This window comes from Notamacropus eugenii, chromosome 6 (assembly GCF_028372415.1).
Source record: "Notamacropus eugenii isolate mMacEug1 chromosome 6, mMacEug1.pri_v2, whole genome shotgun sequence".
Lineage (NCBI taxonomy): Eukaryota > Metazoa > Chordata > Mammalia > Diprotodontia > Macropodidae > Notamacropus > Notamacropus eugenii.
The window spans coordinates 373,221,294-373,247,361 of record NC_092877.1 but is presented as its reverse complement, the minus strand read 5'-3'; the positions used below and the strand labels follow the sequence as shown (position 1 = coordinate 373,247,361).

Sequence of the window (26,068 nt, the reverse complement as noted above, 5' to 3'; positions counted from 1 at the left end):
ACTCTTGGGAGGCCGACAGGGTGAAGACTTAGGAACAGGATGAATGAGGGAAGAGACAATGGAGGAATGAGAATGTTATATTTGGTCACACTAGTCATTGGCAATTTTGACAGTCAGTGTAGGAGACCATAGTATTATACTTATAAGTCATGAGAGAAACATTTAATGGCCTTTATCATTCATACTTACTATTCTTGTGTGTGTATCTCCTTTCTTTGTCTCTATTTTCATGGTTTCCAGCAGGGACAATCAGTATGTCTCATTGAGAGTCGTCATACCTTTCCCTAAAGGACATGGATATAGGAGTCTCCTAGATATCTCACTATAGCACTGAAATTTCCTCATGGACCACTAAGGTTTTGTGAAATATAGTTTGGGAAATGTTGAACTAAGTGAGTTTTTTTCCCCCTTTTCAGGCTCTTGGACTTCGCTTTCCTTTATCTCATATGGATGCCCTGAAACAACTTTGGAGTTCTGAAATTATTTCTGTTAAGGAACTGAAACTTAATACAGATGCAGAGAAAGAAAACCTAGCGTTAGCACTCTGGACTGAATGCCTAATGGAAGTAATCTAGTGCCTTTGCCAAGTCAGTGCTTCCTATAAAGGGTAAAACAGTTTTTCCACTTACTTAACACAGAATCATTTGCTATCTTTGCTTAGACCACAGGGAAAATTGTCTTACTTTTTGCCTCATCTTCCAGGCAAATCTTCATCCTGTGTTAGGAAAAAGGTCCCTTTAAGATGGTTCATTTTAAACGACTCCCAAGATCAGTTTTCAGAGTATTCTGAATAGGAATAAAATGGGTATGTGTTAAAGTAAGGCTATATTAGCCAATGAGAGAAAAACAGCACCTGCCTTAGCTTTGCTAAATATAAGATTCAGGTGGCCAGATCTAGCCGCTAAAACAATACTTGTACGAATATGTACTAAGTTACTTGGCCACCTTTATTTTGAGAAAGTGGCATTTAAAAAGTGAAAAAACCACATCTGTGTATGACAGGTTTATTTTATTTAATCCAGTGTTGCAAAAAAAAAAAAAAAAGCACAACTCTGATTTCTTTTCAGTTTATATGTGGTACCTGGACTTGTTCTTTGGAAAATTTTTTAAAGACCACCCAACCTTGTTGCTCTAGAAAGAAATTCTTTAAAACAATTTAGAAGAAATTTCTTTTTTAAAAATCTAGTTTTTTCAGTAAAAATATACAGGTTTCTTATATGTGTACACAAGGATGGTTTCCATTAAAATTTTTAAAGCCTTTAGTTTCTCCTGTTATATAAAGTTCCATTACATAACACTGGCACAGCAATGAGATGCATTCACATCAGTGGGTCCATTGGAATTTTTACAAATGCTTCTTGAAAGGAGCCAAGACAACAAAAGGAAAAAAAAATTGCTGTCTCTAAGTTTTAAATATCAAGCAAGTAGGAACTCTTAAATATTTACACTGAAAGATTAGGTTACTATAAAAAATTCAGAACAGTAAATCTGGGTTTGAATTTAACTTATTTACTGTTAATTTACATTCTAAAGTGCGAGGAGGCTGATATTTGAAAAATATCACTGGAATTTCAGCTGAGTATATAAAAATAGAGGTGTTTTCATATGCTTTCTGGCAAGAAATTTGGAGTATTTCAATGCATTTTTAAATTTAGCCCAGAATAAATTATCTAGTCAGGTGGAAAAAATACTTTAATCATTCACTAGGACAGTAAAGATGTGGAATTAATTACCTGAAATATATCAAAGATGATTATTTCCTACCTGATTTTGCTGATTGCCTGTTTGGCTAACTAAAATATTTTATAAGAGAATGAGGGATACAGGGGACCTAAGGAAGCTGTCATTTAAAGAAATCTCTTCAGCCAATATTTTAGAAAAAAGAGAAACTGGTTATGGTCCAGGCCTAAAACACAACCTTGCTTTAACTTCAAACTAAGCTTTGTACCATTTCAAGTAGATAGAATAATAATTTGGCTTATCTTATTTGGGAGGGAGTTCTCAAATACTGTATGTATTATGTGAAGTAAAAAGAAAGAACACTAACATCAAAACAAAACTGAGCCTGGGATCAGTAAATAAGTTAGATCCATAGTACTTAAATTGCATTGTCTTTTCTATCCAAAGGCATTCATTCTTGTCATCTGTGCTTTTTCAAAAATAGAAGGAATCCGTCCTTTAAAAGGAATAGCCTCCTGCTGTTGAGCAACAGGAGCTATCACATGCAGAGTTGTGCTCTGAATCCTGGAAGAGTGGAGGGCTCTTCTTTTGGTCACTCCCAGCTAGTCGCTTTGTGTAACATTGTGCTTCAGGTATCACAAAAGGTAACGCTTTAGAAGGCAGGCTAAACTGCTTTTCAGATAACCTCTGAAAGCTCCTTGGTTCTTACTCACTGCTCTAATTCTGACAAAAGTTTAACTTGGCCTGTATAATTCCCCATGATATAGAAATAAACACACATACACACATTTGCACACGCACACAGAAACACACACAATCATACACTGTTTAGTCTATGGAGTCACCCTGTGGCAGTTATTAACAGCATAAGTGGAATGACAGCTCTTTGAGAACACTAATCTTTATAGCCACAACACAAATATGAGCCTGCCTAGCCAAAGCTTGAAGGACTTTTTGCTTGTTTGTGCTGGATAGCTTTCTAAGAAAAAAATGGTATAGAGTGATGCACAGTATACGCTGTGCCCCCAACCAGCATCCCCATCAAGAAACATCATCAGAAAAAGGAAAGATGAGCTTAAAAGAAGAGGGCATATCACAGGAATCCAAGTCATCTATCATCTTAGTGATAGAAAGCTTCTGTAAGTTTATGTACAAAGTGGCAAAAATGTTTGAACTCCACCCGGCTTCTCCATGGTTAAAAGGCAATGGTTTAGGAATCCATGTCCATAAACAGATTAAAGGAACATGAAAACAAGTTCATTATCTGCTTATGTTCAAGTGGCCTGTGACTTCAGTTGTTTCCTTTTTCACATGCTTAAAACAATGAGGGAAACAGTTCCACCTTCCTTAGCTCCTCTTACTGATGATGGTGATTTTATTCACAATATTTCAATATCCCACTGCTGTGTAGGTTCTCCCTCCAGAGGCTGGTTTATTATTATATGGGTCTTATCACAGTAACTTCCTCCTGCAAGAGGGAAAAACAAGGTAGTTAAACTCTGGATGTGACTATAATTTACAAAGTGCTCTGAAACAGATCAAGAGTTCATGCAGCCACGAATTTCAGTCAAGTTAAGAAAAAAAAGCAGGACTGGGTCTTGATGTAATTACATAAAACCAATGTTTCCACTAGAGAACTGTGTTTCAAAGTCAGGTACTCTAACAGGGATGGGGGAAAGGGGTAGGGCAACTTCTGGTTTGGAAAATCCTTGTCTTAGAGAACAGCTTAAGGCATTGAGAAGTTAGGGCCATGTAGACCATGCTGTTAGAGTCTGAACTTCAATCCAGGTCTTTAATTCAGTGGGTAGGTATGATCAAGGAAATAAACGTGACAGGATTTGGGAAGACCTAGATTCACAACTCTTCTCATTTAACTAGCTATATCACCCTGGGCAGGTTATTAAAACCTCTCAGCCTCAGTTCCCTCAAAAGTAAAAGGAGAATTATTGTTGTGAGACTTAAATGAGCATGTAGAGCCTTAGAAGTCATCTAGTCCACAGTAAAGCTCAGCACTTTTCATACTTCAAAATATAACTATACAAATGAAATGTCTGCAGTCAGAAGGAACAAAGAAATTGCTTTGAAAAAATGGAGGGATTTTTTTTTCAAAACGAGTAAAATATGGCTTATGGGGCATAGTAATTGTGATGGACCATGCAGGAAGTAAAAAATATGCTACGGATAAGCAGACAACCCATTTATCCATCGAAGTGATCACAAGTCCTCTTAATTTCTCCTTCTCTACTAAGGTACTCTTCTTCCATCATTCATGCCGTCCAGTTAATTTATCTTGAATTTGTGCCCAGGTAGACTTTTTAAAAACATAAATGTGAAAGGAACATTCTCAAATATATAGTGGGGTTGCTCTGACCTAATGTTTGGATAAAAAGACTTTAAATAAACGCGTAATCACCAGATGAAACTTGAGATCCTGTAAATTCCTACCTTTAATGTCAAGGACAAGCTGGTCATTAAGGTAAGAACTGATGGTTCCATCTCTGTTCAGTTTCCACTTCTGCCTAAGCTTCCCATGTTCATTCCACACAGCTACTTTAGCTCCAGGTACATCTTTTCCACCAATAACATCAAGACATGTATCATTTGCCTAAAACATTTCAAAGAGATAAAACTGTGATGGCAAGTGGAACAAAAAGGGTGAGCTGCATACGGAATGGCTTTTACTTTATTTCACTTGATATCGAGGTTATGTGAGGGTAACCTGATCAAAACAGAGACTGTTTTCATTTTATAAACATGCTGAGATAAAACTCAGGGAAAAGAAAAAAAGTTAACACAAATGCCTGTGAGCTAAACAAAAATAAATATCCAATTTTCAGTTAATTTTCAATCTGATTTTTGATTAGATGTGATGGGGCAGGAGGAGGATAGTCTCACCGAACGTAGCTTTTGCTACCTTGAATTTTTCTTTAGATATTAGTATAAGCAGGAAGAGGCAAAGGCTCTCTTGCCTGCGCAAATGTCATGCCACCATCTTTTTTTTTAATTAATTTGTTTTCAATTTTCAATATTCACTTCCATAAGTTTTAAATTTTCTCCCCTTCCCCTTCCATTCCTTTTCTAAGATGGCATGCAATCTTATGTGGGCTATACACATTCATTCTTATTAAACACATTTCCACATTAGTCATGCTGCATAGAAGAATTAAAATCAATAGGAGAAACCATGAGAAAAACCAGAACAAAAGATAACAAAACAGAAAACAGTCTGCTTCATTCTGCATTCTGACTTCATAGTTCTTTCTCTGGATGTGGCTGGCATTTTGCCTCTAGTCCTTTAGAAATGTTTTAGATCCTTGCATTGCTGTGAAAGGTTTAGGAGACTAAGCTGATAGACTAAACCCTTCCCAGCAATGCAAGGACCTATCAGAAACAGTCCTCACACACTGTGGCTGTTACTGCGTATAATGTTCTCCTGGTTCTTCTCATTTCACTCAGCATCAGTTCATACAAGTCTTTCCAGGTTTTTCTGAAGTCCACCTGCTCATCATTTCTTATAGCACAATAGTATTCCATTAAATTCATATACCACAACTTGTTCAGCCATTCCCCAATGGATGGGCATCCCCTTCATTTCCAGTTCTTGGCCACCACAAAAAAGCTGTTTTAAATATTTTTGTACATGTGAGTCCTTTTCCCACTTTTACGATCTCTTTGCGATACAGCCCTTGAAGTGGTTATTGCTGGGTCAGAGTCACTTTTATAGCCCTTTGGGCATACTTCCAAATGGCTCTCCAGAATGGTTGGATCAGCTCACAGCTCCACCCACAATGAATGTGTGCCAACTCTCCCACATCTTCTCCAACATTTTGCCATTTTCCTATTTTGTCATTTCAGCCAATCTGATAGGTGTGATGTGGTACCTCAGAGTTGTTTTGATTTGCATCTCTCTATGATTAGAGATTGATATAGTGATTTTGGGCATTTTTCATGACTATAGATATCTTTGATTTCTTCCTCTGAAAACTGCCTGTTCATATCTTTTGACCATTTATCAATGGGGGAATGACTTGTATTCTTGTAAATTTGACTCAGTTCTCTATATATTTTAGAAGTGAGGCCTTTATCACAGACACTAGTTGTAAAAATCCTTTCCCAGTTTTCTGCTTTCCTCCTAATCTTGGTTGCATTGGGTTTGTGCAAAAACTTTTCAATTTAATGTAATCAAAATTACTCCTTTTGTATTTCATGATGTCCTCTATCTCGTCTGGCCATAAATTCCTCTATTCTCCGTAAATCTGACAAACTATTCCCTGCTCCCCTAGTTTGTTTGTACTTTATTCTGGTATATGTTATTAGGCATTGATCTATCCCCAGTTTCTGCCACACTGTTTTCCAGTTTTCCCAACAGCTTTTGTCAGTGAGTTCTTATTCCAGAAGCTGGGGTCCCTGGGTTTATCAAACAGTAGACTGACTGCTGTATCATGTGTACCCAGCCTATTCCACTGATCTGCTTCTCTATTTCTTAGCCAGTACCAAGTGGTTTTGATGATCACTACTTCATAATACAATTTAAGATCTGATATGGCTAGGCCACTTTTCCCTAACATTTCTTTTCGTTCATTCCCTTTGATAATTTGGAACTTTGGTTCTTCCAGATGAATTTTTATATTATTTTTCCTAGAACTATAAAATAGTTTTTGCTATGGCACTGAATAAGTAAATTAATTTGGGTAGAATTATCATTTTCTTATATTAGTTTGGCTTACCCATGAGCCTACCCATATATTTGTCCAATTATTAGATCTAACTTTATTTGTGTGAAAAGTATTTTGTGATTGTGTTCATTTAGTTCCCAGACTGGTTTTGGCAGGTTAACTCCCAAATATTTTATATTGCTACAGTAACTTTATATGAGATTTCTCTATCTTTTGCTGTTGGACCTTGATAGTAATATACAGAAATGCAGGTGATTTATGTGGGTTTATTTTGTATCCTGCAACTTTGCCAAATTGTTCATCATTTCAAGCAGTTTTTTACTTGATTTTCTAGAATATGCCACCATCTTTTAAGAAACTGTCACCACACGTGAGGGCATTTAGAACTCTGTATCATTTCTATAAATGCTGTAAGTGCTACTTGTTTAATGATCCGGTTTGGTGCAGCAGCATCATTTGCATTTATGCCTTTGGATCTCAAATACAAGTTAACTGAAGGACAGGGAATTGGATGGCAAGAAAATTCTACCTCGTCTTTCATTTTACTTTCAACAGAAGCATACTTCAGAAGTTGATTTTATCAGCACTGGGAATGTTTTTACCTTTAGGCATATGTACTGTGCTGCTCAGGATTAGATCTTACTCTGTTGTGACATTACATTTACTGTGCTGTTCAATTGTTTCAATCATTTCCAACTCTTTGTGACCCACATTGGGAGTTTTTTTGGCAAAGGTACTGGGGTAGTTTTACATTTCCTTCTCTAGCTCATTTTATAATGAGGAAAGTGAGGCAAACTGGGTTAAGTGACTTGCCCAGGGTCATTCAGTTAAGTCTGAGGCCAGATTTGAGCTTAGGAAGATGAGTCTTCTGACTCAGGGCCTGGCACTCTATCCACTGTACTACCTAGCTGCTTACATATATTATATATTACATGTTAATTTAAATAAAATATTAGCTTTAAAAGGAACAGGATTAAAGAAATAAAGTATCAGTTATCAAAGCCATTTACCTTGGATTTAAAGAGTCCGCGACAGTAGTACCACATTTGGGTATTTTTTCCATTATAAGGACAAATACATACTGACATTGTCCTCAAATCAGCTAGATTTCCAGTGACAGTTAGATATTCACCTTGGGCTCGGTTCTTTATTCTGATATATACTGAAGGCTAAAACAAAAGAGAGAATTTATTCAAACTGGGAGTGGTGGTTAAGGGTAGGATTTAACCTTGGTACTTAATTAATTTTCCAGAAAAGTTGGATATTAAAGCAGTTGTTTCCATAGAGTGGAAAGGGATACTTTTGTATGTATGTCATTTATGAATTGAGACCTGCCTGTATTTGGGGGAAAGGAGGGAACCATTTATCAGAGTACAATGGAATTTTGAACTGAAAAGGGGCCTTCATTCATTCTCAGAAAAACTGAGTCCCAGAAATAATAAATGACTTACTCAAAGTCATAAACTAAGTAACAGAGCCAGGATTTGGCTGTAGGTCTTCGGACTCTCTTTCCATCATGTGACTCACCACTGACTTAAGAAGCTCTCCCATGGTTGTAGACCTCTCAAGTGCTTGGAGTTTAAAAATAGTCAAGGCATCATGTAAGCTGGGTGAAAGCACAATGCTAAATAAGGAAACAAGCAAGGCAGTAAAACCTTGCAACCTTAGACCTAGTGGTAGTTGAACAGAAACCAGGTTGAAGTCCAGGAAGCAAATCAATCTTGTAAATGGAGTATCTTCATCATCTCCACAGTGCCTTCTGTGAACAGTTTCCCCTTGGTTCTACTATATGACTGTTCCTTTATCTCCTTTTCTACATCAGCATCATTTTTTATTGCCCATTAGTTTGGACTACATCCTTCCCTCAAAGCTCTGTTGTGACCTCATCAGCTCCTATGTGTTTCAGTGGTAATTGCCACAGAGATGGCTTTCCAGTCTATGTATGCAGCCTTCTTCTATCTCATGAATTTCAAAATTGGGGCTATTTCCAACCTTGATGTTCTCACAGATGTCTCTAATTCAATATGTCCCTAAAAGAATCCATGGCACTTTCCCCTAAATTTCCCTTCTCTGTCCAGGGTACCAGTATCCCTTTCTTCCCACATCCTCAGTCTGTTGCCAGATCTTGCTGGTTCTACCTCTACTTCTCCTGCTTACATCTCCCTTTCTTTCCTTACACAGCCACTCCTCTCTGGTCTGTTGAAATAGCCTCCAAACTGGACTCCTTCAGGCTCTCTGCTCTACACTGCTACCAAAGCCATAGTCCCAAAGCTCAAATTTCAGTGGCTCCTTACCTTACTGCCTCTCAAGATAAAAGAACAAAGTCCTTGGCCTGCATTTTTTGTCTGATTTCATCTTTACACATCTGTACACTCATTATTTCAGCCAAACTGGCTTACTTGTCATCCCCCTACCTCTGAACCTTTGGACAGATGGCCTCCCCTATCTAGAATGCCCCCTCTTCCCTCTCAGCATCTCAGGCTTCCTTCAGGACTCAACTCATGCCCTCCCCTCAATTGCTACTGTTTTCTTCCTCCTAATTAAACTGGATTTATTTCCCTGTGTACCTGTTGTTTCTCCCTACTAGAATGTGAGCTCCTTGAAAAATTTTGGTTTTTGTTTTATATCTCCAGTATAGAGCAGATACAGTGGTATAGTAGAAAAAACACTCTCTGGAGTCAGGGGCCTTGGGTTCAAATCCTATCACTGGAACCTTGGGCAAAGACACTCAACTTCCCTGGACCTCCATTTCCTCACCTATATAATGAGGAGGTTAGGTGAGAGGTCATCTTCCAGTCCAGTCCTGTGAGCCTGGTGTGTGTGAACAGGCTTAGAGAGGTAAAAATTTAGAAGGGTACAATCAGAGAGTGAAATTTCAAGTTCAAAATCCTGAGAATTGAATGTAGTTCCAACTACATCCATAAGTTAGTGCAATTTAAAGTGGGATTTTCTTAGTTCTAGAGTTTGGGGTCTGGAGTTTGGGGTTACAGTAGTTAGTATCAAACAATGTTGAAGTCCTCGAGGATAATAGTAGGAAAGGAATAAGCAGAATGCAAATACAGAAAAAGAACAATCCTCTGATCATTTGAGGAGGCAGTTTGGGAAAGACTGGAAAGGTTAAGAAATGAAAATTATGGGCAACTCTTTCTAGGATCAAAGATTTAGAACTGGAAGGTGAGCTAGAGGTCATCTATTTCAACCCCCTCCTTTTAAAGATGAAGACAGTGGAGCCCAAGGAGGTTTATACAAGTAACGAGTGGTAGAGCTGGAATGTAAATTCAGATTCTCTGATTACAAATCCAGCACTCTTTCCACTATACAGTGATTAGTTCTGAAAAAGGAGATGTAAACCAATAATAGCTAGAGGGAATGGCAGGGCAAGCGAAGGTGTCTTTTATAGATGAGGAAATGAGTTAAGGAAAGACTGAAAATGGGCAAGAAGAGAACGGACATCCAGAGACGACCTCTTCAGCTAGTCAGCGAGCCCTGAGCCATGACTGTGTCCTATGCACTGTGAGAAACACTGAGCCATCAAAGAAAGGCAAAAACGGTTCCTGCCCTTGAGGAAAGAATGTGAAAATAAACTAGGTATGTACAGAAAGATCCTGTACAACAGACAAAAGATGACCCTAAAAGAAAAAGCTCAAGTAGATGAGAAGACTGAGAAAGGCTCCTGTACAAGAAAGCCTCTGAGCTGAACTTGGGGTTTGTAACCTCACAGCAATTGCTGACAAACTGCTCTCCTACGATGTCTAAGCAAAATCCAAGTCCTGCTGACTCTTCACAGTGTTTCTCAGTTCTTTCTTTACGTTTGACATTCTTACTGCTACAAATCTAGGCCAGCTTCTACATTATCTGTATATTGTCATAACCTCCTACGTGGGCTTCCTTGTCCAGTCTCTCCTTCCTCCAGCCCTTCAGCCAACCACCCTGTTATTTCAAAGGTATGTAATTTCACTGGTGTTGGCATTCCCTACACTGACACCTATGATTTAAAAGTCTTCAGAAACTTCTGTGACCTGAACATTGAAGGATTTTAAAACCCAGCTTTACCAGGACAAGGTGATGTTCTGAGGATTTTTAGTGGCCTGCAAAATCAATGGCATGGCAGCCAAAAAAAAGCTAATTTGATTTTTAAGCTGTACTGAGAAACAGAGTGTCCCAAGCTCCGGAACTAAGAAAATTATAGTTTCACTGTACCCTCTCCTGGTCAGGGCACATTCAGATGCTGTATTTTAAGAAGGACATTAATAAACTGGAGTCCAGAGCAGCACCTGCATGGTGAAGGGCCTGAAGGTTGTGCCAATGACAGTCATTTGAGGACACTTAAGGATCTAAGAAAACTTTGGAGGAAATGGGGGTGTGGATAGCTATCGCCTGAGAAAGAGATTAGACTTGTTCTGCTTGACCTGAGAAGCACAACTAAAGGAAAGGGTACAAGTTGTAAAAAGAACTGTAACATTTAAAAGTTATTCCAAAATGCAATGAGGTGCCTCAGGAAAGCAGCCAGATTCCCCAACAGAAGGGGTATTCAGGTAAGAGTTGAATCACCACTTTTCTGGTCTGTTAAGGTTTGAGCTAAACTAGACAGCTTTTAAGGTACTTGATAACTATCATTCTACTAAATCACTTCATCTCTCTGAGTCTGTTTTTCATCTGTTAAATGGGATTGATAATCTCTACATATGAGACACTGCTTTAGGATCTAAGTTTAGAATTGGAAGAGGTCTTGGAGGTCATCTGGCTTAATGTTATTTTACAGATGAGACTAAGGCCCAGAAAGGGTCACAGAAAATAAGTATCAAAATCAGTAATCAAAGTGATGTCCTCTCTCAATTCTCTGCCCTTTAAATTGTCTCAGGTTATGATGAGGAAAGCACTTTGTAAATCTTAGAGACCATTATGGGTTATCATTGCTTGAAGTACTAGGAGAGAAAACTTTTTTCCCATTACCTGTTTGATGGGGCGGAGAGAACCAATTGTTTTCCAACCACTGAATGCTGCCCAGTTTGAAATCTCACTAGGCTCTAGCAAAATTTGTTTTCCCAGGAAATTAGATCCTTCGTAAGCAATCCACCTGAATAAAAAAAAAATAAAGTGAATATTTCAAATATGCTTAAATATAAATATATAAATTTAGTGGAGACTACCAAAATATGGTAGTATTTTCCACACTATTGTTGATTCTTTATTCCAGTCTTCTAGGATGAGAAGTTTTTTTCAGTGTACTTGCTAAGATGTACTTTTGTATAAATATTATGTATCATTTTCCTCCAATTATATTAAAACTTTTTCCAGATTATTAAAAAGTAATTACAAATCTGCCAATTGAATGGGCAGCTAGGTGGCACAGTGGAGAAAGCACTGGGCTTGGAGTCAGGAAGACTCATCTTCTTGAGTTCAAATCTGGTCTTAGACCCTTACCAATTGTGTGATCCTGGGCAAGTCACTTAACCCTCTTTGCCTCAGTTTCCTCATTTGTAAAAAGAGCTGGAGAAGGAAATGGCAAACTACTCCAGTGTTTTTGCTAAGAAAACCCCATATGGGGTCACAAAGAGTCAGATATGACTGAAATGACTGAACATCAAGCCATTTAAATGGTAAATAAAACATTTATTCATATAAATCTGTGTGTACTCTGAGGTTAGTCCTAAGGTGTGCTACATATAGCAAATCAATAAGAAACTCCACTTTTTTACAATTGAGAATGTTTCTTTGAAGATGCATTGACCTGGATGCCTTATTAGCATACTTAAAATTGTATTCTCAGTATTCTTAGTCACATGATCTGCTTAAGTAGTGTATGTTTCCCATGTCTAATATACCTTGACCCTGATGATACTAGGATCTAGCCTAGGTTCAGTAGTGGAGAAGAGGGAAGGTCTTAGAAAAGCTATCAAGGAAAACATTAGTTCAGACACACACCATAATGCCTCATACTTCTGATACATTGCCAGTCATACTTGGCCAAGCCCTGACTTTAGGTTACCTCTACAAAGTACCCCGAAGGAGAAAGCCACACCATCTTGTTGATTACATCAATCTCAATTAGGTACTCACTGCACAATCCCTTTACTGATCCTGTATGATTGATCACCTTACACACTCCACAGCAACTATTTAAAATCTTCCCTTTGCTTCTCAAATCCTCATGTACCCTAAGTAGGGAGAGCCTTTTTCAAGAGAGGACCTTATGTCATACTTAATTGAGAAAATAAAGGTGACCCATTATGAGCTCCTCCTTTCTCATTTCATATCCTCAAACTCATTCCCACTTCACTTCTACCTCTACAAAAAGAGGTGCCCCTTTTCCTTACCAGTTCCTCTGCTCATGATCTCAGCCCCTCTTGTCTTCTCCAGGAGCTTGCCCCCTCAATTATTATCTTTTTCTCTACTCTTTAAAAAAAATCTTTACTTGACCTTACCTTTCGTGCTACTATCCTCTACCTTTCCTTCCCTTTGTGGCTAAACTCCTAGAGAAAACTGCCTACACTTGGTATTTCTACTTCCTCTCCTTACTTGCTTCTAAATCCTTTCTACTCTGGCTTCCCTGCTAAACAATTCAACTGAAACTACCTGCTATAAATGATCTCTCAGTGGTCTTTTTTCAGTCTGCATACTTGACCTCACTGCAACATTTGTCCCTGTTGATCACCTCCTCCCCAATGTTTTTGCCTCTCTAGGTTTCTGTACCACTACACTGGATCCCCTCCTATCTGTGTGGTAACTCCTCAGTCTCTGCTGGATCTCCATTAATGTCAACAACATTTACCTGAAGTGTCCCCCACAGCCTCTTATATATCCTGTATTGTCTCAGATGATCTCATCAGACCCATTAGTCCACTCATAATCATCATGCAGATGATTCCCAGATCTGTATTTCCAGACCTCGACTCTCTCCTGAGCTAGTCTTTCATGCAGTACCAGGACATTTCAAACTGGAGGTCCCGTAGGCATCTCTAATTCACCATGTCCTGAACACAGCTCATTATCTTTCCCTCAAACCCTCATGTTTTCTGAACATCTGTATTTACTTCCGAGGCACTGCCTTTGTGTCACTTTGGTCACTCAGCCTTGCACCCTCAGTGTCATCCTCCACCTCTCACTCCCCTCCTACGTATCCCATACACTGACTGCAGTGGCTTCCCTGGGTTCCTTCATTAAGTAAACATTTATTAAGTGTGCACTGTGTACCAGGCACTGCTAAGAGCTGAAAATACAAAAAATGGTAAAAAATGGTCCCTTCTCTCAAATACCTTAGTCCAATGGGGGAGACAAGAAGACAATGGGGAATGAACAACAAATAAGTACAGTCTATATGCAGATAAACTGGAAATAATTGACAGAGGGAAGGTACTACAGTTAAAAGGGATTGAGAAAGACTTCCTGTACAATGTGGGATTTTAGCTTGGACTTGAAGTCAGCTAGTAGGTGGAGATGAGGGAGACCATTTCATGCATGGGAAATAGCCACTGAAAATGCCCACAGTTAGGAGACCAAAGTCAAGTCCCACCTTCTGCAGAAAGCCTTTCCTGGTCCCATCTCCACCTCTCACCTCTACCTCAGATGTCAGTTACTTACATACACATTCATATTACCTCTTTCAACTACTTTGTGTCCTGCGTTGCCTAATTTTTATGTCACCACAACTAAAATATATGCTGACACAACAAAAGGTTGAGGTTCATTTTGTTAACCTCCTGCTTACTTCTCAACTTCCTGCAATCTAACTCTAACTTCAATTTCAACTACTCTCCCCAATGTAACCAATGTTCTCTTACCTACTAGATCCAATGGTTGTTCTCAGTCTTCATTATGGTCTACCCTCCTGCAGTTTTTGACTGTCAACCACTCTCTACTCTTGGATATTTCATTATTCCATTGTCTTCTCTGAGCTGCTCTCCCATTTCTCCACCTACCTCTCACCACTCCCTAGATCCTTTTTGGATATTAGCCACATCCCACCTATTAAGATAGGTGTTCCCTAAGGTTCTATCTTGAGCCTTTTTCTCTTTTCACACTGAACTCTCTTGTCCTTTGATGATCTCATCAGTACCCAGCTTAGATGATTAAATAATCATAAGATCATGGTAATAATCCATAAGTAATCAAACAGGACCAGAGTATTTATAGTTTACGTCTCTCTCTAACATCTCCTATTTCTGGTAGCCATCTGATGTCCTCTGGTTCAAGGACCAATTATACATTTCTCCAGTAAGGTGACTAAAGAAATCTGCTCTCACACTATTTTGGACAGTATGGTATGCTTATTCTATTGGTTGTGAATGAACAGTAATTTCTTTTTTTGGGGGGATGTGTGTGACTATCCTCTGAACTATACCTTGGACCATGCTGACTAGTTCTACATAGATAAAAAGCCTTTCTTTCTTTCTTTCTTTTTTTTTTTTTTTTACCAACTTTGCCTTATTATCCGTGAGAAGCTTCAACATAGGAAGAATGTCTTGAGAATAGGACCATGCTATTAGAGCTTTGAAAATACTAAGTAATATTATCTGATGCTCAAGCCAGGACATGCTAAACACAAGCTGCTACCATACTTACAATCCACTTTTTACCCACACTGACTGCGTGTAGAAGTAGAGATCCTTATTCAGAATTGAGTTGATCGCATCACCAAAATGGAGTTCTCTTCCTTCACAGTGTTCCAAAGCAAAAAGACTGATGAAGGGTTCTTCAAAAACCTAGTAATACAAAGTAGATATGCTATTATGTATGTGGAATATGCTTGTCACAATTCAGCATTGCTTGTATCTAATTTACTCTCAAGTAAATAAAACCTAACTCTTCAAACAGGTTCTAAGTCTAGGTTTGTCATCAGAACAGCCCCTTTTTCAGGATGGTTTCAGCTTATTTATTTTTATGAACAAGGTTGACACTGAAATAGTAATATTTTATATTAGCATAATAGAGATAGCACAATATCTGGAATACAGAGTAAGAAAGAACTATGTTCAAAATCAGTCTTTGACTAGTTGTATGACCTTGGGCAAATCTGGCTGGTTCTGCCTCTATGTCTTTAGTCATAAGGAGACTAAACATTCCTAGTTCAGGCCCCTGTTACTGCCTTATTTCCCTCCCATCACTAATCCATCCTTCACACAGCAGTCAAATTGATATTCTGAAGACCCCATAGCACTGTCCTGCTCAGAAAGTTCCAACAGCTCCCCATTAATTCAAAGATAACATACAAACTCTTGGGCATTTTCAAGCCCTTCTCAAACTTGGTTCAGGACATCACACGCTCTTCTCCTTCATAACTCTGCTTGTCCATTATGTTTCATCTCCAATCGCCATATCTTTTCACAGTCTGCCTGCCCCCAATGCTTGGAGGTAGGAAGGCATGCTTGCCATATTTTCCTATTTTAGAAGACTAGATTCCTTCAAAGTTTAGCTAAGTACAACTTCCTACACTGTATCTCTTCTTAATCTCTTGATCTTAGCTTCTAGTGGGACCAGAGAGTGTTTTGTTTTATCTTGGCCTGGCACAGTCTCTGGCACATTACAAATGCTCATTGACTGTCAAGAAGTCTCCTAGACAATTCACAGTAAGCAATTCCACGAAGGTTTTAAGTACTTTTCAAAGGACAGGTATGCCAAAACAATGTGTATTTTACAGTTTGAAGGTTCAATCACAAGCACCTTAAAGAAAACTAAAAATTTCTTTGCGCTAAGTTTAAAAATATTCATCTTTTCCACCTTGCTGTGGCTTCATGCTACGCTGGCTAGCAGCCTAGGCATCTTTTGTGGTGACCAAAAAGGCTGGAGGAGTCCACCAATTTATAACTCTAAAAGTTGATGGAAGTAGGTAAGTTTCTTTACAAGCAGTAGTCCAGTCTCCAAAAGATGACATGATATATGGATCAATTTCAGAGTTAATGGGTTTTCCCTCTAAGGATGTTAGTTGGGGTCTTGTAGTTTATCAAACATTATGCCACCACACTTGTTTTTGTTGCCCTGATCAGCTTTTCTATCTTTGTCAGTACTTTATAGTTTGATGAATACTGTTTTGTACTGTAGTTTGAGATGTGGTTGATCCCTCCCCCCACTTTGCTGTTATCAAAAAAATTATCTTTCATAAGATTTTTGTCCTTTTGCTACTTCTGAGACATTCTGCTGTGATTTTTCTACCTTTATAAAGTTTCATAAGCATGTCACAAAATGATTAATTTAGGTAGTAGTGTCATTTTCATTCCACTGGCATGGTTAACCACAAGCAGTTAATGTATCTCAAATTATCTAACCTTATATTTCTGTAAAGAACATTTTAAAAGTGTCTTCATGCAGTTCTTATGTGTCTTAATAAGTGGACTCAGATATTTTCTACATTCTGTAATTATTCTGAAGTTCATTTCTGTTTTTTTGTTAGTAATATATGGAAAAACTAATGATTTATGTGAATTTATTTTATATCTTACTATGATGAAGTTACTGTTTCAATGAATCTACAGTTAAATCTCCAGGTTTCTCTGAGTAGATAATCATATCAGCTGTAAAACTTGATCAGTCTGTCTATGCTTTTCCCCTAAATTACTTTTTCTTGTCTTATTGCCATAGACAATATTTCTACAACTTCTCTTCTGGATTTTGCCATCATGCTCCAGGAACCATCATGATACTGCAAGATGACTTCTGTCCTGAACTCATATCTCATCAAGTACTTTCTGCCCTTTTCTCTGACTACAGTAGGTGGAGACAAGAAGCTTCTCCCAGAATCTCCTTCTAAGGAAGGCCCTTGGATGAGCTATCTCATTATCCCCGAAGTGCACTCCTCTCGTCACTGCCATTGTACCATCATGCCTCCAACCAAACTTTTCAGCTTCCTTTTACATGTTGCTTTTCCCCATTAGACTAAGTTCCTTGAGGACAGAAACGTTCAGTTTTGGGGAGGGGGTTATTCTCAGTGCTTAAGACAGATTGGCAGAGAGTAGGTACTTAATGTTTAATTACTGATTGACAGTGATTACTGAGTGATGACCATGGGCATCCTTGCTTTAGGCCAGATCTTACTGAAAAAGCCAGCGTTTCTAGCATTTCCCCATTATGTATAATTCTTGCTCTTGGTTTTAGATGTTATTTACTGTGCTAACAAAAAATTCATTCTTTTTAGTGTTTTTAATAGAAATTAGTAATATAATTTGTCAAAAGCTTTTAAAATCTGTTAATATAACTGACTTTTAATTATTAATGATATACATATATTTCCTTTTTCTGATAAGGAAACTGAGACAAAAAGGATATATTTGTTTTTTCCTTTATTTATTAAGTTTTTATGCTCTAGCAAATGGAGAATTTTTGTAAAGGTGCCATGTACCTCATGTACTCTTTTCTTTTGCAGTTAGTAATCAAAAGACCAACATCTAACTCTGTGTATGTGTATGAATGTGTTTACTTACAGACATTTTCTACAGATATATATATGTAAATGGTATATGTTTATAATTTTGCTAATGCTGAACCATCCCTTTATTTTCTGGAATAAATCCAACTTTTTCATAGTTATAATCTTTTTAAATATATTTTTACAGCATCTTAGCTAATTTTTATTGGACTTTTTTTTTTTTTTGGCAATGATTTTCATTAAAATAATTTGTAACAGAGGTTCTTAACCTTACCTTGGGAACTTGGGAAATCTAGTGAAGCCTATGGAACCCTTTTCAGAATGTTTTTAAATTCATAAAATACATAGGGTTGCAAAAGAAATCAAATGTAAAAATAAAGATGTAATTTTTTTTCCCTTCATCCGAATTCAGAGACTACCTGAAAACTCTCCATGAACTTAATCCCCGGTCCGTAGTTTTCTTTCTCTGTTTTGTTTATCCTTGCTTTAGATAAGAAAATCAAATTTTTATAATGTAAGGGATTTGGTAGGATCTCTTCTTGTTTTTGCAAACAGTTCATGTTAACGATTGAATGTTTGATAGAATTCACTTGTAAATTAATTTGGTCTCTTTTGGAGTTCATTTGTAGCTTATTCAATTTATTTTTCTAAAATTTAGTTATATAAATTCTCTAATTTCTTATTCCTTTAAGTCTAGGTATTTTATATTTTTTTAAAATGTGCATCCATTTTATCAATGTTATTATATAATTAAAATTATTTCTCATAATTTACTTTATTTCCTCTTCAGTTGTTCTCATTTCTACTTCTTCCATTTTTGATACTGGCAGTTTGGTTTTCCTCTTTACAAAGCAGGCCAAACACGGTTTTATTTTATTTACTTCTTTAAACATCTTATAGTTTTCTCAGCTCAAAATTTTCTTTTTTTGCTTTCATTTCTGTGGTTTTTCAGAATGTCTATTCTAATGTTTAGTTGTTTTAGGGGGGGAAATGCTTTTCTAGATTTTTTTTTTCATTTTATGCCCAGTTACGTGATCTGTTCTCTTTATCACTGAGGAGAGTCTGTAGATATGCAGATTTCATTGTTGTTTAGTTGTTTCAGTCACGACTGACTTCATAACCCCATTTGGAGCATTCGTGGCAAAAATCGAGGAGTGGTTTGCCATTTCCTTCTCCAGCTCATCTTATAGATGAGGAAACTGAAGCAAACAGGATGAAGTGACTTGCCCAGGGACAACTACATAAGTGTCTGAGGCCGGATTTGAATTCAGGAGCCTTCCTGACTCCAGGCCTGGCACTCTACCCACTGAGTCGACTAGCTGTCGCCTTAGTTATACAGATATTCCCCTGTTGTGAACATATCACACAAGATTTGATGTTATTGTCATTTTCTTTGATGAAATTATCCACTCTTTCTACTAGTTATTTGACCAACCAATTCTTCAGGATATTTAATCTCTTCTTAAGTTTAAATCTTTTCTTCAAAGTCCTTTGGTAAGTATTCTCATTTTTATTGAGGCCAGCAAATAATGTATTTAATATTTTTGTTTTTTCTTCATTTATGAGGTTTTTATGCTCTAGCATAAAAACTTTGTGAAGTTGCCAGGTACTTTGTGTACACTTTTCTTTCCCAATTAGTTATCAAAAGACCAACATCTAACTGTGTGTGTATGTATGTATGTATGAACAAGTGTGTATTTACACATGTGTTCTACCGTCCTTTGGTTTAAATAAAAAATATGTCTGTTCCTCTTACCCCTTCTTCTACTGTGTCCCCCACTTCTGAGAAATACCAAGTTCTATTCCATTGTTTCTTCTTTACTCTCTACTATACTGCTTTCTCCTTCCCTTTTCTTTCTTTTTGTAAAAACCAAACAAAACAAGCCCTGTGTTTTGAAGAAGTTTTAAGAGAATGCTTCTTTCTCTTTCCCCTACAACCACTTCACAGTCCCTTCCCAATGCTCAAATTTATTTACCTTTTAATATTTCTCTTGACTCCTTTGTATTTCAAAATCTCTATTCCTCTTGGTTGTAAGTTTTCATCTTTTGCCACCTGAAATATTGTATCCCACAGTTTCTCCTTTTTAATACTAGCTGCCAAGTCTTATACTCCTGCCTGTGGTACCTACAACTGATAGTAATCTAAACTCACAGTAATCTAGCTTAGTACTTCATATATCTTCCACTCAGCTGTGCGTACTTGTCAGTACTGAGCCACCCACAGCCATTCACTTGTCTAGTCTAGTTTTTATAAAAGCTAACATTTATGTAACGCTAAATACACACATACACACACATACGTATACATTTTATCCATTTTCAGGAAGTCACTGAGAGCTGATATATGTTTTTATAATCTCTAAAGTCAGAACTCTATTATTATAAAGGAATAGCCTTAATTAAGAGCAACTGAGATTGAAGAAAAGAAACCAGCAATTACATGTACCTCAAGAAAATACCATTCAGTGTCTAGCAGAAAGATCCAAAACCAGAGCTTAGCAGAAACAGCATGTGCTAATCTAGATGTGTCCAATCTAGGCTCCAGAGTCAAACCTCTTGAATTTGACCATTTATGGAACCACGTTATTAGCTGTGTCAAAAATGGAAAAGATGGAGGTTTTTCTTTACTTTTGCTTCCTCTTTACTGCTATAGAGTTGAATGAAGTAATGCGATAGATTTTAGGTTCTTATCTCTTGTCCATTCTCAAAGAGGGTACTGCAGCAGCATGGCTGTTCCCACCTTCTCTCCACACTGCTCACACCTCATGTCTTCTTCATTTGGGGGCAGATGCATTATGACTCCTGTTTTCCTGGCGTTTTCTGCTCAAAGTTAATTCTTTTCCTGACCATTTCCTAGTGGCATTTTCATCGTCCCAGATGAAATGTTTGCCTTTAGTAGCTTCCTTAGCTGTGTGTGTGTGTGTCTGTGTCTGTGTGTCTGTCTGTGTGTATTCCCTTTTTTACATTCTCTCACCCAAGAAGCAACAGAAGTGCTAGTTATGCTGTAAGTCATGCAACCAAACAGATGTTTGGTTGTTAATCTGGGGTGTCTGGAATCTGGTAAAGTCCCTTCTTCATATTATTCAGTATTTAGCCATTCTGTTAGATCATTCTGTCACCCACCCTATAAATGGTGTTAACAACAAATCTGCTGTTTCTTTCAGGTTAATCAGTTACCAAATATTTCTTATGTTCCTATATATCAGACACTTCATGGATTCCAGATCTGCCACACAGTACTAGTAGAATTAAGAGCACTGGAATAAGTCAGAAGACATGAGCTCCCAGCTTTGCTACAAATAGAGAGATGGATCTAGAGTCAAGAAGACCTGAGTTCCAATTCAGACTCAGACACTAGTTCTCTGACCTTGAGAAAATTACCTTATCTCTGTTTACCTCAGTTTCCTCATCTCTAAAATGAGGATAATAACAACACCTACCTTCCAGCTCTTGTTACTATTGTTTTTAGTTAGCTATTACAGTTCTAAATGGTAGAATCATTGGTGACAATCAGATCATTCAACTCAGAGGACTTAGGACTACTGAAAGTATTTCAAAGCTGTGATGATTCTCATCCCCTGTTTTCCCTTTAAAATTAAAAATTATAGCATTTCACCAGCAGCTGACAAATATAAATTATCATGGTCAGTGCATGGGAATAACATAAAAATAATAATCCAAAATACCACCCGTTTTGAGGAAACAATCTGAGAAAGAAAATGCACATCATGTTAAATGTTGCTTGTCTTTAATTTGGGCTTGTTACATGTGATTCCATGACTCATGCCAAGTGAAAAGTAAGACAACATGGAATTAGAAAAAACCTTCAGTGTCAGATTTGATGACAAACTATTGTTTTTCATCCTCTTAATAGTGAAATACTCTTTCCTGGTCTTTCTACTCTTCAGGCTCTTTTGCTGGATTCATTATTTATGTCCCACCCTTTACTGTGGGTCCCCACCATTTGTAAAATTATCTCTTGTTCTCTCTTCATTTTTCTCTTGCTCTATATCCTCTTTCTTGGTGATCTTATCAGATCCCAGGGGTCCAATTTTCAAGTACATAGATAATTTCTAAGCCTATATATCTACCCTTAATTTCATCAACTGTATGTAGGCGATGCCTGGCTGGTATCTCATTTTGGATATTCAATCAGTGGCTATCCAAACTTAACACACTGAAAATGGAACTCATGCCATACCATAAAGATATTAGATATTATTTTTTTTATAATATCAAAATTCATCTGGAAGAACGAAAGGTCCAGAATATCAAGGGAACTAATGAAAAGAAATGCTAGGGAAGGTGGCCTAGCCCTACCAGATCTCAAATTGTATTATAAAGCAGTAATCATCAAAACTACTTGATACTGTCTAAGAAACAGAGGGGTAGATTGGTGGAAAAGGTTAGGTACTCAAGACACTATAGTTAATGAAAATAGCAATCTACTGTTTGATAAACCCAAGGATCCCAGCTTCTGGCATAAGAACTCACTGTTTGACAAAAATTTCTAGGAAAACTGGATAACAGTGTGGTGGAAACTGGGTATAGACCAATACCTAACGCTGTACACAAGAATAAAATCCAAATGGATACATGATCTAAGTATAAAGATTGATACTATAAACAAATTAGGGGAGCAAGGAATAGTGTATTTGTCAGATTTATAGAGAATGGAGAAATTTATGATCCAACAAGAGACAGAGAACATTATGAAGTACAAAATGGATGATTTTGATTACATCAAATTGAAAAGTTTTTGCACAAACAAACCCAATGCAACCAAGATTAGGAGAGAAGCAGAAAACTGGGAAAGAATTTTTTCAAATAGTGTCTGTGATAAAGGCCTCATTTCTAAACTATATAGAGAATTAAGTCAAATATACAAGAATACAAGTCATTCCCCAAATGTTACATGGTTAAAAGATGCTATCTCTAATCATATTAAAAAAATGCTCCAAATTACTACTGATGAGAGAGACACAAATCAAAACAACTCTGAGGTACCACATCATACCTATCAGGTTGGCTAACATGACAAAACAGGAAGAAGATAAATGTTGGAGAAGATGTCGGAGAGTTGGAACACTTATTCATTGTTGGTGGACTTATGAGCTGATCCAACCATTCTGGAGAGCAATTTGGAAATATGCCCAAAGGGCTACAAAAAAGTGAATACCCTTTGACTCAGCAATACCACCTCTAGGACAGTATCCCTAAGAGATCATAAATATTTGATAGGGTCCCACATGTACAAAAATATTTATAGCAGCACACTCTGTGGTGGCCAAAAACTGGAAATCAAGGGTGTGCCCGTCAATTGGGGAATGGCTGAATAAATTGTGGTATATGAATGTAATGGAATACTATTGTTCTATAAGAAATGATGAACAGGAAGACTTCAGAGAAAAGTGGAAAGACTTATTAACTGATGCTGAGTGAAAGGAGCAGAACCAGGAGAACTTTGTATACAGCAACAATCACAGTGTGTGAGGAATTTTTCTGGGAGACTTAGTACTTCACTGAAATGCATGGATTTAAAAAATTTCCAATGGACTCTTGAGGCAAAATGCCTTCCACATCCAGAGAAAGAACTATGGAATTCGATCGCAGAAAGAAACAGAGCATTTTCTTTTGTATTATGTTTTGTTTTGTTTTATGGTTTCTCCCATTCATTTTAATTCTTCTATGCAACATACGTTAAAAGGAATGTACATGTAGAACCTACATAAGACTGTACGCTGTCTCAGGGAAGGAGTGGGGGCGGGGCGGAATGAGGAGGAGGGAGTGGAAGAAAATCTAAGATATATGAAAGTGACTGTTGAACAATGAAAACAAATAAAATAATTCAGTTAAAAAAGAAAATGGAGCTCATGTGTCTCCCTAAACCTGTCCTACCTCCAGATCTCCCTATTTCTCTTGGGAGCACCACCAGCATCCTTCTATTCACCCAGGTTTGTAGCATTAGAATCATCCTTCATAGCCAATCATTTGTCATGTCTTATGAATTCTACTTTAATGTCTCTCAAGCTCATTCCTTTCGCTCAACTTATGTGACCTCTGTGTTAATTCATACCCTTATCGTTTCTTACCTGATGTATTTCCTTCACCTTCTAAATAGAAACCTGGCTTCTAATAGCTACCTTCTCTAATCCAACTCCACACAGATGCCAGAAAAACTTTCCTAAGACAAAAGACTGACCATATCATGCCCAACTCAATAATCATCAATGACCTCCTCTTGCCTCTGGGAAAAACATGAAGTTCTAGCTTTTGAAGCCCTTTACAATCTGGCTCCAGCCTATATTTTGAGACTTTATATAATTTCTCTTAATTTACCCACAAAGTTTCAGCTATACTGGGTTACTGGCTCTTCCTTGAATTCAGCAGTCCATCTCCTACCTTCATGCTATTATACAGGATATCTCCCAAACCCAGAATGTACATCTTCTGCCTCTGCCTCCCCTGGCTTTCTTCAGGGATCAGCTGGTATACCATCTTTTCCTGATACCACATTCTCTCCTAAAATAATCGTGAATTTACTTCTCTATTTTTCAGAAGTAAAATGTAAACATCTCGAAAGCATGAACTGTTTTTGTATCCGCAGCACCTGTCACCATACCTTGTAACATACATATATAAACATACATACACAGAAGAGAGGGAGAAGTAGAGAGGTTTGAACCTGTGATTTCATCAGTGTAAGAAACTCCTCATATAGAAAACTCCATCTACCAATGTAGAGAGTTTAAGCATGTCAAGGGAAAGGACTTGAATTAAGGCCTTTCTGAATCCAAGACGGGCCCTTTATCTACTGATGCATCTGATGGATAAAGTGCTGGGCCTGGTATTAGGAAGACCAGAGTTCAAATCCTGCCTTAGTCCTTTACTAGATGTAAATTTAACTGAGCAAGTTGCTTAACTGTTTGCTACAGTTTCCTCAACTATAAAATGGGGATAATTATAGCAAATACTTTGCAGGGCTTTTGTGAGGATCAAATAAGATAATATTTGTAAAAAGAGCTTAGCATAGTGCCTAGCACATAGTAGAATAGAAAATCAATAGAACAGAAAATCTCTCCCCACTACAGCATATATCCTTTTATCTTCCAAACAACAGGTACTTAACTGCTCCTGATTTGATAATGCATTCACTACATCCTTCTAAGATAACCTTTTTATTTAAATATGTATATTACTAGTCTGTTTTTCTCCTTCACAGCAACCCAACCATAATGAAGTCAGACCTCCACATCAGCTTTCTTTCCCATCCCAATATATCTTGTTTGTTTCATAGTTCTGTCTTTACAAAATATTTTATATCTTTGAAACAGATCACAGAATTACACATCTAGAACTAAAAGAGACCTCAGGGGCCATGCTAGTCCAATTCTACTCTTAGACTTTGATAGGTTTAAAATATTATTCAGATTATACACGTACATAATAGAGAAAGGCTATATAAATTTAACTTTAACCTTGTCAAAAATGTAAATTTAACTAAATGAAAAAGAATTCTATCATAAACTAGTTTGAATTTAGATTCTGGTGTCATTTTCCTTAAACTTATTTTTATAAATAATTTATAAATTATAATTTATAAATAATTTATAATTTATAAATTTTATACATTTCTAAGCCTATATATCTAGCATTAGTTTCATCAGCTGTATAATAAGAGGTGCATGCAACTGTAGGTAGGAGATACCTGGCTGGCATCTCCCTTTGGATATTCAATCAGTGATATCCAAAATGGAACTCGTGTGTCTCCCTAAAATAATCTGTCCCACCTCTCTATTTCTCATGGAATCACCACTGGCATTCTTCTAGTCACTCAGGTTTGTAGCATGAGAATCATCCTCCATATCCATAAATTTATAAATTTATTCCTTAAATTTTCCCAAAATTTTCTTTAAAATCTGCATTTAGTACAAGTCTTCTGTGCCCAACACCAGCATAATTAAGTTCCATGGCTTTGTAGAAAACTTGGAAGAGCTGGTGTCCAGTTCCTCCTCCAACACAGCATTAACGATGGTGTGATGATGATCAAGTCACTTAACTTAACTTGGTAGCACCCAAAGCAATACTCTATGATCATAAATTGAATTTGGTAATTTCCTTATGGAGATACATTATACTGGTAAAATCACAGGTACAAAATAAAAGTAAATGCTATTTAAAATCCCTAGGAAATTTTACCACTAATAAAAGCAATTCTGCATCGTCACACTGGGTGTTTCCCATAGGCCTCAGAGAACAGAGTGATCAAATTCATGAAACAAATTCTTAAGCATGACAATTTCATCAGGTTCTAAATGTTGTCTAAAACTATTCTTGGCCTGGAAGCTATAAA

General features: G+C 37.2%; 2 protein-coding genes across 4 annotated transcripts in view; one reads left to right on the top strand and one right to left on the bottom strand.

Annotated features, from left to right (window-relative positions):
- The window catches only part of RIOX2 (ribosomal oxygenase 2), a 49,972-nt gene extending 32,905 nt beyond the window's left edge, over positions 1 to 17,067 (top strand). For 2 of the 3 annotated variants that reach the window (XR_011969160.1, XM_072618686.1), the window contains exon 10: positions 417 to 1,262. Coding sequence is in view for 2 of the 3 variants with exons in the window: in XM_072618686.1 (XP_072474787.1) it covers positions 417 to 575 (159 nt within the window). In the remaining variant the exon portion in view is untranslated. Of the gene's footprint in view, positions 1 to 416; positions 1,263 to 16,931 lie in introns of those variants that run through there. The other variant, XM_072618685.1, reaches the window with a different exon arrangement.
- CRYBG3 (crystallin beta-gamma domain containing 3) overlaps positions 2,566 to 26,068 on the bottom strand; it is a 150,584-nt gene continuing 127,081 nt past the window's right edge. Inside the window, exons 18-22 of the mRNA XM_072618684.1 lie at positions 14,919 to 15,058; positions 11,310 to 11,433; positions 7,367 to 7,525; positions 4,126 to 4,285; positions 2,566 to 3,148 (exon numbers count right to left, since the gene is read on the bottom strand). Of these exons, the coding sequence (XP_072474785.1) occupies positions 3,060 to 3,148; positions 4,126 to 4,285; positions 7,367 to 7,525; positions 11,310 to 11,433; positions 14,919 to 15,058 (672 nt within the window). The 3' untranslated portion in view covers positions 2,566 to 3,059. The remainder of the gene's footprint in view (positions 3,149 to 4,125; positions 4,286 to 7,366; positions 7,526 to 11,309; positions 11,434 to 14,918; positions 15,059 to 26,068) is intronic.